Source organism: Ictalurus punctatus, chromosome 8, assembly GCF_001660625.3.
Source record: "Ictalurus punctatus breed USDA103 chromosome 8, Coco_2.0, whole genome shotgun sequence".
Taxonomy (NCBI): domain Eukaryota; kingdom Metazoa; phylum Chordata; class Actinopteri; order Siluriformes; family Ictaluridae; genus Ictalurus; species Ictalurus punctatus.
In genome coordinates, this window is record NC_030423.2 from 10,186,805 (window position 1) to 10,202,598 (window position 15,794).

Below are 15,794 nucleotides of genomic sequence, written 5' to 3' on the forward strand. Positions count from 1 at the left end.
ATCAGCTCACATTACTGTAACAGTTGCATATGTATATACACTCACCAAACACTATTATTAAAACTAAACTAATACTGGGTATGGCCTCACTTTGCTCTGAAATCAGCCTCAATTCTATGTCGCATGGGTTCCACAAGATATTGGAATCATACCTTAGAGATATTGGTCGAGTCATGTTGACATGATTGTATCACACAGTTCCTGCAGATATTTCAGGTGCACTGTCATGCTGCACTCACGTGCCGAGAAAACGTTCCCCATGCCATTATACTGCCTCCACCAGTCTGAACTGTTGACACAAGGCAGGTTGGGTGCAGGGATTCATACTGTTGAAACCGAATTATGACCCTACTTTCTGTATGCCTCAGCAGAAATCAAGATTCATCAGAAATTTCTGTCAACTTGAACCAGTCCGGCCTTTCTCCATTAACCTCTCTCATCAACAGGGAATTTCTGTCTGCAGAACTGCTGCTCACTGGATGCTTTTTCTTTATTGAAGCATTCAGAGTAAACTATAGAGACTGTTGTGTGTGATAATCTCAGATCAGCAGTTACAGAAATACTCAAACCAGCTAGTCTGGCACCAACAATCGTGCCACAGTCAAACTCACTGAACTCCCCCCATTCTGATGGTTGATGTGAATGGTACCAAAAGCTGCTGGCATATCTACATGCCATAATCTACATTATGCACCGCACCACTGATTAGAATAAGTAGTTGTACAGGTGTTCCTAATAAAGTGCTCCATGAGTGTATATAAAGTGGGGTCCAAAAGTCTGAAAATGCTTCTATTTTGCATTTGTTTCTAATTCAATGCAACAATTTTCATTACAAATTATAATATAATTGACAAGTAGAATATCTGAAATAATTCCATGAATTTCAGAGTTTCTTAGTATTTGATATGCCCCCCTCATATTTTTTAAATTTATATATTTATTTTTGCTTTTATGACAGTGTCTACTCGAGCTGGCGTGGACTCGACAAGGCTGTGCAAAGCAGTTTCGATCAAATGCACTTGTCCTCTGAAGACGTGCATCCATAGAAAAGATTCGGCACGGGGGAAATCTGACCTTTTGTACTGCACAAACATGACCAATATCACACATTCGCGTACATTTAAATAGAGAGCTTGAGAGAAATAGAATATTATGAAAAACTCAAGCTATTGACTGAACATTTAATTTCTTTGTTTAAAACATATTCCGAGAAGGACAAGTTATGCGGCAGGACATGATTAGCCTATTGAAAATATCGCCAGAAGATGAGTCGAATAGACACGCCCGTGCACACACGCACATGCACGTGCACGCACGCGCGCAACCTGCTGTGGCCAATTTCCCGCGCTGCCAGTGGTAGCTTCCAGTCTCCGTCACCTCACGCCGCTCGGGGAGCGGACATCGCGCTCATTCCGACGCGCTCCCTGTTTGGGTGTTATTCCCACAGACACACAGACACACAGGCAGGCTGTAGACACATTTAGCTTAGCTCATCTTAGACACCTATGACTCTTTATACCCTCACGCTGCACCCTCATCAGTTCCGCCGCTTAACGGTCGCTTTATATTTCCGCAGTTCACTGGCGCGCGCGTTTGCTTTCGCGAGCGCCTTTGAAGTAGACGAATTTGTTGTGAGCTGAGGGCGAAGAAAAGTAGCTGCAGATCGATTTTGTTTACGGAAAGGCGTTCCCCGAGGGACAGAAAAAAAAAAAAAAAAAAAAAAAAGTTTCCTGAGGGAAATGAATGCCCTGTGAAGAACCCGCGCTGTCCTGTACAGGTAAGAGTTAACGGTTTTCTAGTATACTGGTATAAAACCCTGCAGCTTGGTGATGCTTCGGTGTGTGTGTGTGTGTGTGTGTGTGCGTGCGTGCGTGTGTACAGTATGTGTGTCTGGCAGAAACGCGTCCAGTGTGTGTACCTAAGAGGGATGTGTACCTGACACACATTTTATCTGAAACAAATAAGGATTTATGAATTTTGTTATGCTGTTAGGACTATCTTCTACGTATTATTGGAAACATGAGGCCAATTAGCGTTATGACGCTTTCTGTGTTTTCAGGAGGCGTTGAGTGAATGCGCATACAGTAGCAGACGGTCCCAGTGTGAGAGGTGTGCTGTAATAGGGAGGTGCATTTCGGCGTACTGATGCTCTCGTTTGTTTGGTTGATATTGTTTCACCCTGCTGTGTTTTTCCCCCAGGTCTCCCATTAGCTCCCGGGAACTTGCAGGCGCGCTCGGTCACTATGTGCAGGACGAACGGCGCGTGCGTTCAGGCTGTTCCTGCAGCGGCTCCTAATAATCATAACAAACATACCAATTTACCAATGGAGAGAGGGCAAAAACGCACAGGGCAACGTGTTGACGTCGATATTTCTCTCCTTCTCTAGCTCTGTTCTGCATGTCTATCTCTTTGTTTCCCATTCATTCTCATCTCTCTCTCTCTCTCTCTCTCTCTCTCTCTCTCTCTCTCTCTCTCACACACACACACACATACACAAGTCATTTATTTCTAGTGTAAATATATTTACAGGCTGACAGTCTCACATACAAGTCTGAGTACAGTAGAAACACAAAGATAATATTCTGTGACACCAGCCGTTACAACAACTAAACAAGTAATAGATACCAAACAGACGGAGTAATAATAGATAAGGAGCACAAGAGAGCAATGTGGCACTACCAAGTGACACGTATCATGCAAAGGAAGGCTACTTAGATGCTAGAGAAGTAGCAGTGACAAACAGCAACTAGAAAATGTTGATGGTTAAAACATAGATTGGGACATTAGTGATAAGACAGGATTGGAGAAGTGACTTGAACAGATTCTCAGATTAACCTCGGTAAATAGTGAAAATATTATTATCGTGTTATTGTTAAACCCTCGGACATGCGACAGGAGGTTAGACAGTACTGGAATGTATCCAGAGTACAGGTGAAGCAATACAGGGTGTCCTAAAAGTCTCCATAAATATAGGGGACTATGTGTGCCAGTACCACGTCGGTTGTGCCTTCGTCAGTTCACTTCTCGGTCGGTCCGGAAACACTTTCAGTCTTTTTGAATTTGTTAAGTTTGGCAACAGTGTCGTGTGTGTGATGTGCCTGCCATGTTTCCTGTTAAAGTCCATCACAACCATGCGACAGCTTCCCGAGCCGGCCATGAGAATGATTTCAATATGTTTGTCTATTGTTAAAGGCTGAAAAAAAGAAATAATAATTATATATATATATATATATATATATATATATATATATATATATATATATATATATATATATATATATATATAGGATATATAAAAAAGGAATAAAAGGATAAAAAAAAAGGAATTTGTATCAGCAACATATTTAATATTTTAATAATGCTTCATAGATGTTCTTTTATCACCCAAATTATACAAAATATTCAGATGCATGTTTATTACTGTTTACAACCTATTTGTGAATCATCTAAGCAGATTTTTGATCCTATACTTGATATATAGGATAGAATGAACTTAATATGCATTATTATAACAATATAATAATAATATTAATATTAAGCAAAACCAAATATTAATTCATATACAGCAGAGAAAGTGACAAAGGACAATGTAACAGTATCAGTATCACACAAAAGAACAGATGCTCTCGAATTAGAAGATTAGTAAAATGATATGGGCAGTATGGACAAAATTAGGATATTACCGTTTTTGTGCTACAGTATGTGATTGTGATATGCCCTACAATATAAGAAATTGAATTATTTTGAACTATCAATTTGGCTATTTTTATGATTAATTTTTCGTTCACTGCCGATGCGACAATTAATCAAATCTCCAACCGAAACTGAAATCTTCAGGAATGACAAACTGCTCAGAGAAAATAATCAATTGCTCACATTTAAATCAGTTCAGCAATAGCAGCCGCGTGTTGCTCTTAAGGAATCAATAATAATTTTTTTAATCCTCTGTTAGAGTGTAACAAATGTGCTATTTTGCTAGTCATTAAAGAAGACGACTTTTGTCCTGGAATTTTTCATGGGAGGAAGCGCACCTCTATCACAACCTTTCTGTTTCTGTCTCTTTTGGAATGCTCTTCCCTGATTTTGATGGCTCCAGAGCTGTATTTCTGTGTGTCTGCCCAGGATACTGTCTCTCAAACTTTCTTTCATGTGCGTGTGTAAAACATGCACTGTGCTTTGGTACGTCTGCACCAGACCGAGCCGCTTATTGACATCACCAACGGCCGTGTGCATGCTGTCTCTCACAGATGAGGCGATAGTTCAGGCTGGAGAAAGAACGACCGATGAAGAGAGACGGTTCCCCGCTGGGCCTCACACTTTTATCCCAGCATAGATTTTCCGATCCCTCACTCATGCACCAGCTCACAACGCACTTTTCAGTTAGAGCTATTTTCCATGATGCTGGAAAAAGGGAAATAAATGCGTGGAGAGAAAAAAACAAAAAAAAAACATGTATTTTCCTCATTACCAATTCGAGCACACAAATAGCCTTATAAACGTACAGATACTGAACTGAAGATGGACTGAAGATTCCTCAGATAAGCTTTCAATCCTATTGACACCTACCTGACCTGGTTCTTGGCCTGCTGTTAGCAGGAATGCATTCGTCTGTGAGAAAACTGCTTGAGGTTGTGGATTTGGACACTCTCCAACCTGGATAACTCACATGACCACACATGCATGGTACTTCAGCCCTAACAGCATCGGAGCTTTAGTGCTGGACCGTTGTGCATGTCGCATACAGACCCTCAGCCTAGCCCAGCTGGCACTTCATGGTTCCAACCAGCCTAGAAGAGCAAACTGGCCTCACTATGCATGTGGGTGGCCCTAAGCCCCTTAAGCTCGTACAAGGTCTCATGGGCATCACTGCCTCTCTAACACCATGTGCCTCTAAGGTATCTTCAAACTTGAGGAGATGCAGTTCTTGCATGAACTTGCATCAATGTTACTCATGTTACATTTGAGGCCAAATGTGTACATACACTAGGCTAAAGACTTTAAAACCTAATTCTTTTAAACAATCGATTAGAGACAGAGAGGGCCCAAAAGGATCTTGCACAAGAAAGAAGCCCCTACATCAAGAAGGGCATAAAATGCCAGACTGAAGTTTATAGGTGGTTACCAGGACCAAAACCTAGCCTTTTGGAGGAGTGTTCTCTGGTCAGATGAAAAAAACAAACAAACAAAAAAACAACACTATTGGCCATAATGATCAGCATTATGTATAGGGGGAAAAAATGGTACAGCTTTTTAATCCTAGAAACACCATCCTAATTGTGAAGCATGGGGTGGGAGCATCATGTTGCGGGGGTGTTTTGCTTGAAAAGGAACGAATGCACTTCAGAAAATAGAAGCAATCACAAGGAAGGAAGTTTATCCAGATATCTAAATGCTGAAGCAATGGCTTAAGACATCATCCAGAAAGTTAAAATTTCATAACTGTGTCTTCCAGCAGGGCAATGATCCTAAGCATACCTTAAAGAAAAATGGCTTAAGTGAAAGTATTGGAGTGGCCATTACAAAGCCCTGACCTGAATCCCATAAGACATTTGTAGACTGAACTGAAAAAACATACCCGAGCAAGGAGACCCACAAACCTGACTGAGTTACACCAGATCTTTCATGAGGAATGTGGAAAGTACTGTGAGAAGCTTGTGGATGTTTGAGTTAAGCAGTTCAACCAAATTCTAACAAAGTGTATGTAAACTTTTGACCCACTGAAAATCTGATATAGTAAATAAAATCTGGAAATGAAGTAGATACCCAAATGGACCTAACACAGAAAATGTACGAAAACATCAAATGTGTTTAGTTGAGACAAATTGAGTTTGAATGTCTTTAGCCTAAATATATGTAAACGTTATAGATTTTATGTGTGCGCATAAAGCTTCATGTAAAAGCTAACATGATGAAGTGCTAATATCAAGAAATTTATTGTAAATCCTCTCACTTTCCATGAAGCTGTGTGCCCTGTGATACAGGGGTCTCACATGATCCATTTCAGAGCACATCAAAGCTTGGCAGAAATCAATCATTTTTCTCTCTTGGACTGGACATTTTTATGTCGTGCATCATACTGTTTTCAAGGCAACTGGCAGATATTCAGTATTGTTCATGGTATGAGTAAGGCTGTGCCTGCTTGTGTTTGTTTGTGTGTGTGTGTGTGTGTGTGTGTGTGTGAGAGAGAGAGAGAGAGAGAGAGAGAGAAAGAGAGAGAGAGAGATAGAGTGAGGCAGTTGTCTCTACCTCCTCACACAAAGAACATAGGATCTGGGTTAGCCCGCAGTGCGCATTTATACACACCCCTCCAGCGTCTGTAAGTGCACATAAAAGCCATCAATCTTCATTAGTGTCACAGAAGCCTGACTCCATTCAACAAATTATCATTGTTAGGCAAAATTCAGGCTGGCGTGTACGGGACTGCTGCACTGTTGAGCTGCAACTCCTGGAGCACAAGCGTATTTGCAGCGTGCAGAACAGCTGCATCAATATCCCACTCCCGCTCAAGCCCCTGCGTCCTTCAGCCACACCAGCTGTGTGTGAAGGAGAACGGGGAGATATGATAGCTAGGGAGAGTAAGGCCCTTGGTGTATTGTTTATAGGTTAGAGAAGAGGAGGGGTTGTGTTGAAACACAATAATAGATGGTGAAAGTGCAAGGCAATTTGTTTTTGGGTGTGCGTCTGCGCGCTCGTGTGTGCGTGTGTGTGTGTGTCTGAATACGTGCATGTGTTTGATGTTGGTCAGTGGTGAACCTGATGGCCATAGGTTTGACTCGAGCTGCCAACTCCAATATATCACCCCCCTTTCCTCAAAAGCAGATTGCTGGAGCTCACAAAATGCTGAGGTGTTTATATGTCCGTGAGTGTGTGGATGTATGAATAGGCCTGTCATGATAATTACGTTATCGACTTATGATATATGGATATCATTTTTGCTGACTTCAACATTGCCCATTGTGTTTACATCCATGTTTGTTTATATAAGAATGAATGTCACCAACATTTTAGCTATTCGTGCTGCTTCTATCTTCTCGCCTGCTCTAAGGCTGTCAAAGTAAATTTCGAAGTTTGAATATTCTTCAAATTTAAGATATAAATGCACATTCCGATGCAAAACTGTGCAATCTAATTTAAGATGTGTAGCAAGCACTAGCGTCAAGTGTCATTTCACTTAAAAACTGACACGCAAGATATTAACAATGTTCTTCGAAAAGTTTTATTGAAGAAGAAAAATCTAGAAGGAATAGTTCTAGAGTTTCAAATAAAGTCAATAGTGTCAGGGACTGAGCCACTTAAGCTGCGTGAGCTGAAGCTGAACAGTGAATGAACAGCGGTAAACTGAAGCGCTTTACCAAACACATCCTATACACATATGCGATTAATCAGAGATATAGCCTACACAACATAAACATAATATTACTGCTTGCTTCTGCACAAAATTATGTGAATGCATAATTGAACTTAAGTAGCACGCTAGGTAGAATGGTAAGTCATGTTGTGAACACGCTCTTTCCATAACAACGCACTAAAACACAGACAATGAATAACTAAAGCATAAAGGCTTCACAATATTGTATTTCGATGTTTGGGTATTCTTAAGAATTAAAAGTTTGTTGCGCTTTGAAAGGGTGTACTTGCATTATTATGCTATTATCATTATATCAGTGGCATAAAATGGTCTTAAACTGACAATAATATTGTTTATCATAATTATTTCTGGGACAATATATCATCCAACAAATGTAATTATTGTGACAGGCCTAAATATGAAAGACAGATTTCTGCTTCTTCAGAATGCGTCTGAGAACCACCCGAACACCTCTAAAAACTTCAGTCGCAAAATCCTGGAGGGACTGAATAGTTTAGCTGTTTGCTTACAAGCTACTTTATTCGAAAAGAAAGCACACTAGCATAGCCCTACTGGGAAATTCAGTAAAAGTAATTTTGAGTTTGAGTCTCCCACAACCTCTTCTCAATCTTATATATCTCATCACAACATCAAAGTTAAAGCTCCCACAATTTCCTACGAAAATCTTTGCACGTAAACACGGCCATAATACATGAATTCCCAGTGGCATGCATTAACATAATACGTTAATTCTCATTAACTCAGTCAATGTGTCAAAGCACGGGGCGTGGATGCTTTAGCCTTAGGATCTGTGTAATCCTACTCTACCTGGGCAGCTTTCTCCACATTTTGCCCTTTTTAAGTACCTCAGCGCTCCATCAGGCACTCACCTGGCTAGCGTTTCAGAGCAGAGACAGACCTATATTGCAGTGTGATATAATGGAGAACAGCATACCACAAGGGAGCACTTGGCTTAAACAGGCCCTCATGCTGATTGGAGGAGCCAGGCGATTGCGCTGACCTTTCAGAGCTGAGCACTGTGTGTACGAGTGTGTTCCTGTGTGTATGTGTGTGTATTTAGAGCAAGAAAGGAGGGAGTACCTGATTGATGGAGTCTTATTGTGAGGGAAAACTCGATGCCGAGCTGGCTCTGGCCCAGTGGTCTATATTCACCCTGAATCAAAGAGAAACAACCTCACAGGCATCCGTCACCAGGACGTCCAACTTTCCCTGATGACCATGGCTGTGTACTGAGTTACAGCAGGACTTCCCATAAACCTGATAAAACCCTGATTCCGGACAACATGTGTCCTCTTTCAGTTAAATGAACTAAAGGGCACCAGATGCTATCAGTTTCCCACACATAGGTAACACTTCGGTGCCCCACCCAAATAAACTAGTGACCAACCAAGTATATTTTGTTGAATATATTTTTTTTAATCACATTTTATTTATTTATTTTTTAAAACAATCCAATTTGGTGGTGACATGAACAAAGCACAGGGTCAGGGGCTCGAGGAGCAAGAAAGAGTGGGGGAAGAGCAGAGCAACACTGCAGAAACTAGACGCAACACCACAAGCCACCATAGCTCACACTTTGTAATACACTGGGCACAGATTATGGGCATCAAGCAGCCTACGCAGGGAGTTGCGCAATCATTTCTGTGCTTTCTTTCACCGGGTTTAGTCAATATATCAAACAAATATCTTGTAACCTTAAATTACCACTGTAAATCATCACCTTAATTGTTAATTCAACAAGATTCACTCTGGTTCAAACTGCTCTATGAATGTTAGAAGTTTCATGAGGTTTGGATTTGAATCAAATCCAGAGCGTGCAGTGCTGCAGTAGGACTACAGCTCCCTCATTACCCGTCTCAGTGGAATAAACCACCTTAATGTGGTCACGCAACACATTGCATGACCGATAGATAAACTCAAATAGGTCTTGTTTGCAATGATATGAGGTGGCACTTTGAATGCTCTTTCAGCTGCCTCAAACTGCTTAGAACTAAACAGCACTTGAGTAGTTAGTGAGGAGTTGGGGCATAGCTTGCTTTCTACTTGATCAAGAGCTGAAAACAGATAAATCTGCAGATATATGTTTTTTTCTACTTCAATGCCTTTGTTTTTAGTATTTCAGATTACATCATGGTTGTGCGATCTAGATTATATCAGATTTCTCCCAGATGCTACAAAGCAGCTGCGCCTCTGATTTGTTCATTTGCTAGATGAATCTAATTAAAAAATATATTCAGAGAGAATGCTTGTTTATTTGAGATAAATATGTGATAGAAGACAAATTCTCCTTGTGTGGGAGCAGAAGACCACATCGGGTTCCACTTCTGTCAGCCAAGAACAGGAATATGAGGTGTCGGTGAACCTGTTTAAGTGAACCTGTGCCCATTGCAGCTTTTGCTTCCTGACAGTAGTGGACAGTGTTAGTCTATCTGTAGTCCAGTAGTCCGTTTGTCTCAAGGTTTGACATGTTGTGTGCTCTGAGATGCTTTTCTACTCACCACAGTTGTAAAGAGTGGTTATTTTAGTTACCATAGCCTTCCTGTCAGTTATAACCAATCTGGCAATTCTACTCTGACCTCTCTCATCAAAAAGGTGTTTCCTCCTGCAGAACTGCAGCTTACTAGATGTTGTTGTTTTTTGCACTATCCTATATAACCTCTATAGACGGTAATGCATGAAAACACCAGAAGATCAGCAGTCTCTGAAATACTGAGGTGACTAGCACCAACAAGCATGCCACAGTCAAAGTCACTGAGATCCCATTTTTCTCCCATTCTGATGTTTGATGTGAATATTAACTGAAACTCTTAACCTATATCAGAATGTTTGTATGCATTGCGCTGCGGCCATGTGATTTGATGATTGAATAATAAAGCATGAATAAAGTTGAAGGTGTTTATTGGACTCAAAATATCATTAAAATGTCTGTATGAAACAGGCTATTTTTCCTTTTAACAATCCCCACAGATATCTGGGAAACATTTTATTAGGTATTGATCAGTCTGTACAGGATTTCACAGAGTTTTTGCGATAATACTTGAAAAATACTTGATTTTGCTGTTGCTTTTCCCCCCCTCCAAAGTATGCTATGTAATTTGCTGTGTTTTTTGTGCTTTTTTGCAGAAAACTACTTGAATTGGCAAAATTTCACAGTGATGTTTGTTGGTAAATGAGACCTTTTAGTTGTACTCATGTTCGATGCACGTGAATTGAAGAGTGTTTTGGTTGACTGCGCTTTGTGATGACGTCATATGACACATCTTGGCCCGAATCTGTAGTAATTTTGAAAAATTGCAAACTCCTCTGAATATTGCTGAGTTTCCTTTATTTTGCATTCATTTCTGCAAATCATGGAGGGACTGAGTGATAGAGGACAAAAAATTGCACCCACATTAGCAACTAGGTGCATAAGTATGTAATGACATTGAGTCAGTTTCTGCTGTTTTCTCCACCCTTTACTTCTGCCACCCAGTTGTGCGTGAATGATGTGATTTAGCCCTCCCACTATTCCCGTGTCCTTGTGTTAGGATGCACAGACTCAGCAGAGGGCTCGGTGGTAATTGCAGTGCTTAGGGCCTCGCACTTCACCTTCAATCACGCTTGCGTTTTTTTGTCATTTCGACAGGAGAGGAGAGCGGAGTGGGTGGTCACATTTAAACAAATCTGCCTAGCAGCTGACAGGAGCACTTTAACTCGGCATCCTAAACGCCATAAACATCTGGTCTTATCCCACTCTGCTGAGATGTACACATTTTGACTGCCAGTACATGACTGCCAATATTAAACTGTCACAGTGGTGTAGCAGTACTTTTTTTTGAATGCATGAAATGAGGTATACTGTGTATTAGAAAGTTCAGCTAGAAAGGAGGAGGAAGGGGCATGCACTTGAAATGGAACACCAGGATCACATAATATCAAGGGGCTTTTCATAAAGGTAATTAAATAAATTCTGACTCTCACTTCATACTGTAAAGAAGACTTAAGCCCCCATATATATTAGCTGTATTTTCCCTCTCCGTTTCAAAGAGGGTAATGATCTATCCATAGGTCATATGTTAAAATCTATCCACAGGACGGTTATCTCATGAGGTCTGATATAAAGTAGTTGAGTGTTTGATTAGGGTTAAGTTGTTTACATTGGTTTAAGTTGTTTACGTTGGTTGCTGTTGTTTACTGACTTTAGATGAGTAAAGGGAATTCAAATCAGATTTGTCCTTCCATTATAATGAATGCAAATATTTTATATTTTTCTATATATTTAATTAAAGAGAGTCAATCTTTTACTTTACTACTTGACATTCAGAACTGAGGTAAGATCTCTGTCTGGTTTGTCCTGTTTGGGAGAGAGAGAGGTCAGCTTTTGATGATTTATGGCTGTGATGCTGCATTCCAGCACAGAATGATTAATCTCTGCTGGGAACACTTGAAGAGTACAAGTATAACCTCTGCCTCCCTCCCCCACAAACACACACACACACACACACACACACACACACACACACACACACAACACAGGCATAGGTGGGAGTTAGTGGAGGCTTGTTAAAGACACACCTTACCCATGTATTTATATATGTGATGTCTTTGTTCATGTATGCAGTATTTTCTACGGCGATTTGATTGCAGATATAACCTGCTGTGATACATGTGTTCAAAAGACACATCAGTCTTAAATTTACTTACTTACCTACACAAGTAAGTAAGTAAATTTAATTTTTACAATTAAAACAACAAAAGTTGTCAAATGTTTTGTACATTTAGAATATAAAAGGTAAAAACATAGAATAGAATCTGAGTACAGGAAAGTACGGTGTAGTCAGAGTTGACATATGCAGGTACTTAGGTTGATTTTCTGTGCAGTCCATTCAGGTTCCTAAAATCACCTGTGAGTATTTCATAGCTCTGAGGTTGCCATATTTTTTTTAGTAGAGGTGTCTGAGATTAGTTTGTCCTTGTTACGAATTTGTAAAATACCCTTAAAATATACCTCAAACAGGAAGAAAGCTATTGCAGTAAAGCTATTTCAGACATTTGACCTTGCGATGAACTTGATAATGTTCGGATCAATTTCAAAATCTAATCATCTGCTGGCTACAGTGATAATTCCCTATAAATCCTACAAACATTCAACCACTCGAGAATCTTGGACGGACACACAGATGGACAGATGGATGGACGGCGGGATGGGCATCATGAAACATAATGCCTCCACTACCTAGTGATGGAAGCATAAAAAATAATTAGACAGAAAATGCAAACTGATGCAGATTGTTTTGGGGTTTTTTTTGCTGACAACTGCAAATATACAGTAACACTAATAGAGAGATATATACATGAGATCCCAGGCATTCAAACAAACATCTAAGAGGAGTCTAATATACTGGCAATATTGCTGCATGAATAGTCCTAATTGTAATGATCGCATTAATCAAATTTCCTAATTTAACAATATGGCTTCCTCATTATTCAGCAATGTATAAAACAGCACTTGATCCGGCTCATCCAATTTTGAACAATGAACTAGTACAGATGCAGAGAATGTGGAAAAATGCTGTAGATTATTTGTTGAGATTTGCAGCAGTTCATTGGACAGAAAATATTTATATTTTCATATTGTGCGCAGACAGTTGAAGGTACACACGTATTTTAATACTAAATCGATGTCAGGAAATTATAATATGTGCATGTGATGTAGTCTACTTCATCCCTTTGGCATTTGGTATAATTTTATTAATGTTTTAATGGATCAGCTGACCACTTATTCATAATTTAAATTTATATAAAATTCAGTCTTTGAGATAAGCTCAATGTGCTGTTTCTTCATCTATAAAAAATCTCCTCTATTAAAAATAACCTTTTCCATGGACAATACTATTAAAGTGCCCCTGTTATGCTTTTTTCAGATATTACCTTTCATGTAGTGTGTTATAGAGCTGTTTGTGAATTTAAAAATGACTGAAAAGTTTCAAAAATCAAAGATCAACAAACAGACTTATTGACTCCCAAAAGAAGTAACCGGTTCTGAACAGCTGAAACGAGTCGTTAGTAAATCAAGACTAACTTCCTGTACTAACCTACGTAGGTTTGTAACAAAAAACCCCACCTCAGGTCTTCATCGGCTGCTCGAGAACAACGTGTACTTTGACCTGTCCTCAAACACTACAGTTGAGGTTGCGTCCTGATAAAGTTAGGTTCGTGTCTAGAAGACGTTGTTTTCTGCACTGCAAAAGCAAAACCTCTTTGCATGGACTCCCAAAGGATGAGGATGTAAAGCGTCAGTGGTTAGAATTTATTTTAAACTGATGCACAGCAATTCAACTCCGACCTTTGTTTGTGTTCGAGGCATCTCACTGCTTCTCGCTGAAGTCAACCCAGGAATTGTGCAAAGATTATTCATTAAAGATGGGGCCATACCCACTTTATTCGGACCATTGTGCACCTCTGCATCACAACCTATAAGTATGTGGCAGTGGTAGCTCAGTGATTAAAGTAAAACTTTAGCCATTTTTACTGAACTGAAGTTTAGATGTGGTAATGGGCATTTCCTTTCCACCACACGCTGTAAGCGGTAGACCAATCACAACAGACTGGGACATCTGACCAATCAGAGCAGAGTAGGCTCTCTGAGAGGAGGAGTTTAGAGTGAACGAATACTTGAGCGAGTCGTTTGTGACACTGAGAAAAAGAGGTGATGCTGCAATGTAGATTATGAGAAAATGAAATGTTTTTTGATCTTGGATGCATGTAAACATATTGTATGAGACCTCTAAAACAAAATTAGGCACTTTTATAGAGCATACTAGGGGCACTTTAAATAAATAATAGTGTCATATTTACAATCACCATCCACTTTATTAGGAACACCTGTACACCTGCTCATTCATGCAGTTACAGAATAGGCCAATCATGTGGGTGCTTTTGGTAATGTTCACATCAAACCTCAGAATGTAGAAAAAATGTGATATCAGTGACTTTGTTCTTGGCATGGTTGTTGTTACCATAGGTCTGGTTTGAGGATTTCATAAACTGCTGATCTGAGATTTTCACAAATAACAGTCTCTAGAATTTACACAGAATGGTGCAAAAACCAATAAGAAAACATACTGTGAGTGGAGGGTCTGCAAGCTGAAACACCTTGTTGAGGAGAGAGATCGGAGGATATTGACCAGACTAGTTTGAGCTGACAGGAAGGATATAGTAACTCTTTACTCTTTAATCAATCTTTTCATCCATGGTGAGCAGAAAATCATCTCAGAACGCACAACACATCAAACCTTGAGGAGGATGGGCTACAACAGCAGAAGACCACATCAGGTTCCACTCCCGTCAGCCAAGAACAAGAATCTGCGGCTATAATGGGCACAGACTCACTGAAACTGGACTGTTGAAGACTTGAAAAAGACCTTCAACTGTCCAGTTTTGATAAGTCTGCATGTGTGTATTTAATACTCCAGCCCAAATAAATTTCAGTGCTATAAATGGTCATACAGTGGCGCTGGACTTATTCTGCTTGTTGCTTGATCATGCAAGAAAAAAATTACTTAAGTTCAATGTCAGAATCATGCGTAATTGAGAAACGTCTCTGTTTTTGCCATATTATATATGTGTACACACAAATCCTTCACAGCTTTTCAAGTATAACGTAATCCATCCATCCATCCATCTTCTACCGCTTACTCCTTCATCAGGGTCGCGGGAAGTATAACGTAATTCTGTGGTTAATTGATATCTGAATACCAATGTGCTCAATTTCCGTTTTTAATAACTGCAAGTTTTCACTATTATAAACATCCTTGTCTTGAGTACACTCAGTGTGTGTATGTGTGTGTGAGTGTGTTGCTGAGAAGCTCTAATGGCTTTTCTCTACTGTGGAGCTTCTGAAGCTTATCCACTATGATTTGTCTAGTACCACGCACACGGAGACTTTGATGAGAGCAGCAGTCAGCGTTGGTGTGCTTGATCTGCTCTGTGGGTTCGAGGTGCTAAAAGCTTTATGCGATGTTGTACAGAGCGGAGAAGAGCATCAGCCTAACTGGGGGCTTGGACTACCAATATCAGACTCTATAACTCTGTCTCTCTAGCCTTAAAATTCATGAAAAGAAAAGCATTAAAAAAAGAAGCTAGAATCATTTTGGATTAAAGTAATATATTTCCTAATTTTATAATGTCTAGATACTTTCACCTTTTCTTCTATTTTGTCACCCACCCCCACAGAAAAGAGGTGAAACGAAAAGTGTCTCTTTATTTTGTGTTGTTGGTCTTGTGGGAAGAGCTTTGATATCCATCCAGTATATTCCCTAAAGCTTCTCAATCGCACTAAGATTTCTCTGTTTCTCTCACTCTTTTCTTCCTACACTTTTTTTTTTTTGCCAGGACATTGCCTACTCTTTCGCTCCCTCAATTCATTTCATTGTTTGCATTATT

General features: G+C 39.8%; 1 protein-coding gene across 1 annotated transcript in view; it reads left to right on the plus strand.

Annotated features, from left to right (window-relative positions):
* The first annotated feature begins 1,382 nt into the window (after positions 1-1,382).
* The window catches only part of tenm2a (teneurin transmembrane protein 2a), a 342,195-nt gene continuing 327,783 nt past the window's right edge, over positions 1,383-15,794 (plus strand). Inside the window, exon 1 of the mRNA XM_017473379.3 lies at positions 1,383-1,777. Coding sequence (XP_017328868.1) covers positions 1,744-1,777 — 34 coding nt within the window. The 5' untranslated portion in view covers positions 1,383-1,743. The remainder of the gene's footprint in view (positions 1,778-15,794) is intronic.